General features: G+C 48.2%; 1 protein-coding gene across 1 annotated transcript in view; it reads left to right on the top strand.

Moving 5' to 3' along the window:
* The window catches only part of apc2 (APC regulator of WNT signaling pathway 2), a gene marked incomplete at its 3' end in the record, with an annotated part of 67,254 nt that overhangs the window by 20,666 nt on the left and 41,588 nt on the right, over positions 1–5,000 (top strand). The window contains exons 3-4 of the mRNA XM_080769630.1: positions 1,477–1,567; positions 1,681–2,035. Coding sequence (XP_080625756.1) covers positions 1,477–1,567; positions 1,681–2,035 — 446 coding nt within the window. The remainder of the gene's footprint in view (positions 1–1,476; positions 1,568–1,680; positions 2,036–5,000) is intronic.

Consider the following 5,000-nt stretch of genomic DNA (forward strand, 5'->3'; position numbering starts at 1 on the left):
GGGTCTCTCAGTGGACGACCCCAGCTTCAGGGTTAGGGTCTCTCAGTGGACGACCCCAGCTTCAGGGTTAGGGTCTCTCAGTGGACGACCCCAGCTTCAGGGTTAGGGTCTCTCAGTGGACGACCCCAGCTTCAGGGTTAGGGTCTCTCAGTGGACGACCCCAGCTTCAGGGTTAGAGTCGCTCAGTGGACGACCCCAGCTTCAGGGTTAGGGTCTCTCAGTGGACGACCCCAGCTTCAGGGTTAGGGTCGCTCAGTGGACGACCCCAGCTTCAGGGTTAGGGTCGCTCAGTGGACGACCCCAGCTTCAGGGTTAGGGTCTCTCAGTGGACGACCCCAGCTTCAGGGTTAGGGTCTCTCAGTGGACGACCCCAGCTTCAGGGTTAGGGTCTCTCAGTGGACGACCCCAGCTTCAGGGTTAGGGTCTCTCAGTGGACGACCCCAGCTTCAGGGTTAGGGTCTCTCAGTGGACGACCCCAGCTTCAGGGTTAGGGTCTCTCAGTGGACGACCCCAGCTTCAGGGTTAGGGTCTCTCAGTGGACGACCCCAGCTTCAGGGTTAGGGTCTCTCAGTGGACGACCCCAGCTTCAGGGTTAGAGTCGCTCAGTGGACGACCCCAGCTTCAGGGTTAGGGTCTCTCAGTGGACGACCCCAGCTTCAGGGTTAGGGTCGCTCAGTGGACGACCCCAGCTTCAGGGTTAGGGTCGCTCAGTGGACGACCCCAGCTTCAGGGTTAGGGTCTCTCAGTGGACGACCCCAGCTTCAGGGTTAGGGTCTCTCAGTGGACGACCCCAGCTTCAGGGTTAGGGTCTCTCAGTGGACGACCCCAGCTTCAGGGTTAGGGTCTCTCAGTGGACGACCCCAGCTTCAGGGTTAGGGTCTCTCAGTGGACGACCCCAGCTTCAGGGTTAGGGTCTCTCAGTGGACGACCCCAGCTTCAGGGTTAGGGTCTCTCAGTGGACGAGCCCAGCTTCAGGGTTAGGGTCTCTCAGTGGACGACCCCAGCTTCAGGGTTAGGGTCTCTCAGTGGACGACCCCAGCTTCAGGGTTAGGGTCTCTCAGTGGACGACCCCAGCTTCAGGGTTAGGGTCTCTCAGTGGACGACCCCAGCTTCAGGGTTAGGGTCTCTCAGTGGACGACCCCAGCTTCAGGGTTAGGGTCTCTCAGTGGACGACCCCAGCTTCAGGGTTAGGGTCTCTCAGTGGACGACCCCAGCTTCAGGGTTAGGGTCTCTCAGTGGATTTTCGCACCGAATGCACTGAATAAACGAACGACAAGAGAGTCACCTGGAATGTTTTAGTGTTAGTCTAGTTTTAGTTGACTATACAATTTAGTCAACTCTCTCTCTCTCTCTGTGTGTCTATGTCTCTCTACCAGGAGGTAACTCTCTCTCTCTCTCTCTGTGTGTCTATGTCTCTCTACCAGTAGGTAACTCTCTCTCTCTCTCTCTCTCTGTGTGTCTATGTCTCTCTACCAGGAGGTGCTGAAGCAGCTTCAGGGTAAACTGGAACAGGAAGCAGGAACGCTGGCTTCCTGCGGGCGGACAGACGTCCTGGACCAACTGAAAGGTGTGTGTGAGTGTGTGTGTGTGTGTGTGTGTGTGTGTGTGAGTGTGAGCGTGAGTGTGAAATAGATTGTTAAACGGTAACTATAATTTAACCCCTTCATCGTCCCCGTCCAGAGCTGCACATGGACCTGACCAACTACTACGACCTGAAGTACCAGCCCCACAACCTCCGCTGTGTCCCCGAGAGCCTGCTGCCCCCCGGGGGGGCGGGGCTAGGGGCGGGGCTAGAGGCAGAGGAGAGGCTGGCCCTGATGATGACGTCGTCGGCGTTGTCGTCCCGACGCCCCTCCTCCTCCTGCCCCTCCCGCGGGGGGGCGGGGCCCATGGACGCCGGCGGTGGCGGCGGCGGCGCGGCGGCCATCTTGTCTCCTCACATCATGGACGGAGCCCCGCCCAAAGCCGCCTTCATGTTCTCTGGAGGAGACGGACGGATCGGAGAGCAGCACCTCGACCAGCTCTACAAGGAGAGGTGAGGGTCTGTAGATCTGTTATCACTAGAGAGGTGAGGGTCTGTAGATCTGTTATCACTAGAGCAGCACCTACACCAGCTCTACAAGGAGAGGTGAGGGTCTGTAGATCTGTTATCACTAGAGCAGCACCTCCACCAGCTCTACAAGGAGAGGTGAGGGTCTGTAGATCTGTTATCACTAGAGCAGCACCTCCACCAGCTCTACAAGGAGAGGTGAGGGTCTGTAGATCTGTTATCACTAGAGCAGCACCTCCACCAGCTCTACAAGGAGAGGTGAGGGTCTGTAGATCTGTTATCACTAGAGAGGTGAGGGTCTGTAGATCTATTATAACTAGAGCTGTACAAGGACAGGTGAGGATCTGTAGATCTATTATAACTAGAGCTGTACAAGGACAGGTGAGGATCTGTAGATCTATAAGGAGAGGTGAGGGTCTGTAGATCTATAAGAAGTACCGGTCTAGGATCACTGAAGAAGGAAAGGCCAAAAAAAATAATAAAAATAATAATCAGCGATCCGGTTTGATTTCAATAATAATGCTTAACTAATTGAAGCCCATCATCCACATTCCCACATTCACACACCAGATGGCAGCAGAAACCATGCAGGGCACAAACCTGCACACACAGCTGTGCGTAGGAGGGGCTAGCGCCGCTCAAAACTCACCTTCCTGAGGGAATCTGACCCTAATTGGAGATCACACGATCATGAAAATGGACGACTTTTACCTCTGGTTCAAAACGGAAGACAACCAGAGCTCGTCGTCTTTGCTTATTTCGTTCATTTTTTATTAATTTTTTTAAGATATTTTTTTGTGGTGTGGTATATTGTCGTTCAGGAAGACACGTTGACCAGCTCCATTCGGATTTGTAAGGATAGACTTTATTTTCAGGAAGAGTCGATCCACTCACGGCAAACAACAAAGAGACAAACTCCCCTGGACTTTCCTGGATAAAAACACACACCACTCTCTGATGCCCAAATGTCGAGAGTCCGGATCCAGATCAGCCCCCTTTGAAACCCCGCTCCTCTGCTTATATACTATTCGGAGTCCCGCCTCCTCCGGACATGGAAAACAGGCGTTTCCCTGCCTTTTGGCTTTCCGGTTTAGAGAGAGACCAGGAAATGGACCCTCCTTACTATCGAGGCCTAACTTTATACAAAGTGACTAATTGCTAATCTAAGGAATACATGGTTACAAACTACCAGAACTTAGATGAAACCTAAGCATACTCTTATGAAACAGTTAAAATCTAAGCAATGTTTAAAACGGAACTAAGCATGAATCCGAACAGATTTATTTAGAAGGTGATTAAAACAGTTTTAAACCCAAACGAGTAAAAGCTATAATCTTATAATCTCCTAGTACATTTTCAATCAATACATCAATTGCACTCCTTATTAATAGTTATAGCTTATATAACTATTATGATTGTAACTATTTAAGGCGAGACACCCCAGGTGAATAGGGAAAAAAAGTTAAATAATAGCTATCACAATGAAACTTCTCCAGTTGATTACTTATATTAAAACTAAGATTTTTTGTATTACAAGTTTTCTGAAATTATATGTTTAAATATGCAAATTAGGCATTATATGCGCTAATTTGCATACATTTCGGGACGATAAATCTGAAGATCGGATAAAGCCAGGTTCAAAATGATCATTTCATTTTGTTGACACATTAGAGACAAAGAAAATTACACATGGGATTTTTGATATCTCTAATTATCACTCCACAAATCAGAAAATAGTGTCAACAGGCATAAAAAACCCAATTTTCGGCATTTTTTTGGTATAAAATGTGATGTAAATCAGGCTGTGAATGATATATCAACAAATCCATGTGTAAATGTCTGCGGAATATAGTTATGAATAAGACTGGAAAGTTTGGTGTATGTGAGTTCAACTGAAGTGGAAATTCTTTGTCCCAAGTATGAGGAAAACTCATTTTGAGAAAACGGCCTTTAAAGATTTGTATTGTAAAATTCCAAAACGTTTTATTTGAAGCCACTATTTTGAGACAAAATATCTCATCCAAACCTTGGCAACAACATATAATGGCATATATCATTGGAAAGGTCTGGACCTCAAGCTGACTGTGGTCTGATCCAAATATGGTCACTTCCTTTGTACCAACAACCAATCATGAAAATAGAGATGGTGGCTTTTCACCCCGAAAAACGAGCTGTCATTGGCTAAAATAAACTATCCAACTAAACATCTAAATCTGTATTTTTAATGTGTATTTTGCTTTAGTTTGAAAGAAAACATGTTTAGGAAGCAAAATAGCAAAAAAAAAAAAAAATGAAAAATCATGATTTCACCTGGGGTGTCTCACCTTAATAGTTTAGACTAGTTTAAAAGTCTCCTTAAGTTTCAGAGTTAAGGTTTCACTCAGTGTAGGTTTTAAGACAATGGCCACTGTGACGTGTGAAACCTTTTGTTGGGGAGAGAGCCTCAAACGGTTTAGGACAAAAGGCCTGGGCTTAAGGTGCGAAATGTAACTTGACTATCCCCTCTAAGGAGAATCACAGACCGACTGTTGTTTAATATTAATAATAACCTTGGTTCATTTATAGAAATTACACGACAGTGGCTTACGACTTTTATTGGTTTTTTGAAGGGACAGACAGTAGGCTGACAGGAAACAGGAGAGAGATGGGGGGGGGGGGGGGGGGGGGGGAGACATGCAGTGAAGCCAGTGTCAGGCTCGGGAGTCGAACCCGCGGCCACACTGCGACTGGATTACCAGTCGGGTGCCCAGACGGTTACGCCACCGCCTGGGCCTTATTTCGTTCATTTGTATGGCACTTTCCACCTATAGCGCCTCCTCTGGTAACTAGGCGTCTAAGCAGTTAATTGGTCTGACGTCATGTTATGTGTTGGTTTTCTCAGCTGCTGTTGCCAGTCACGGCTGCCAGTTCCCACCTGACGTTGTGTGGGAGTCCAGACTGATCCAGACCG

This window comes from Protomyctophum bolini (assembly GCF_963924005.1).
Source record: "Protomyctophum bolini genome assembly, chromosome: 8".
Lineage (NCBI taxonomy): Eukaryota > Metazoa > Chordata > Actinopteri > Myctophiformes > Myctophidae > Protomyctophum > Protomyctophum bolini.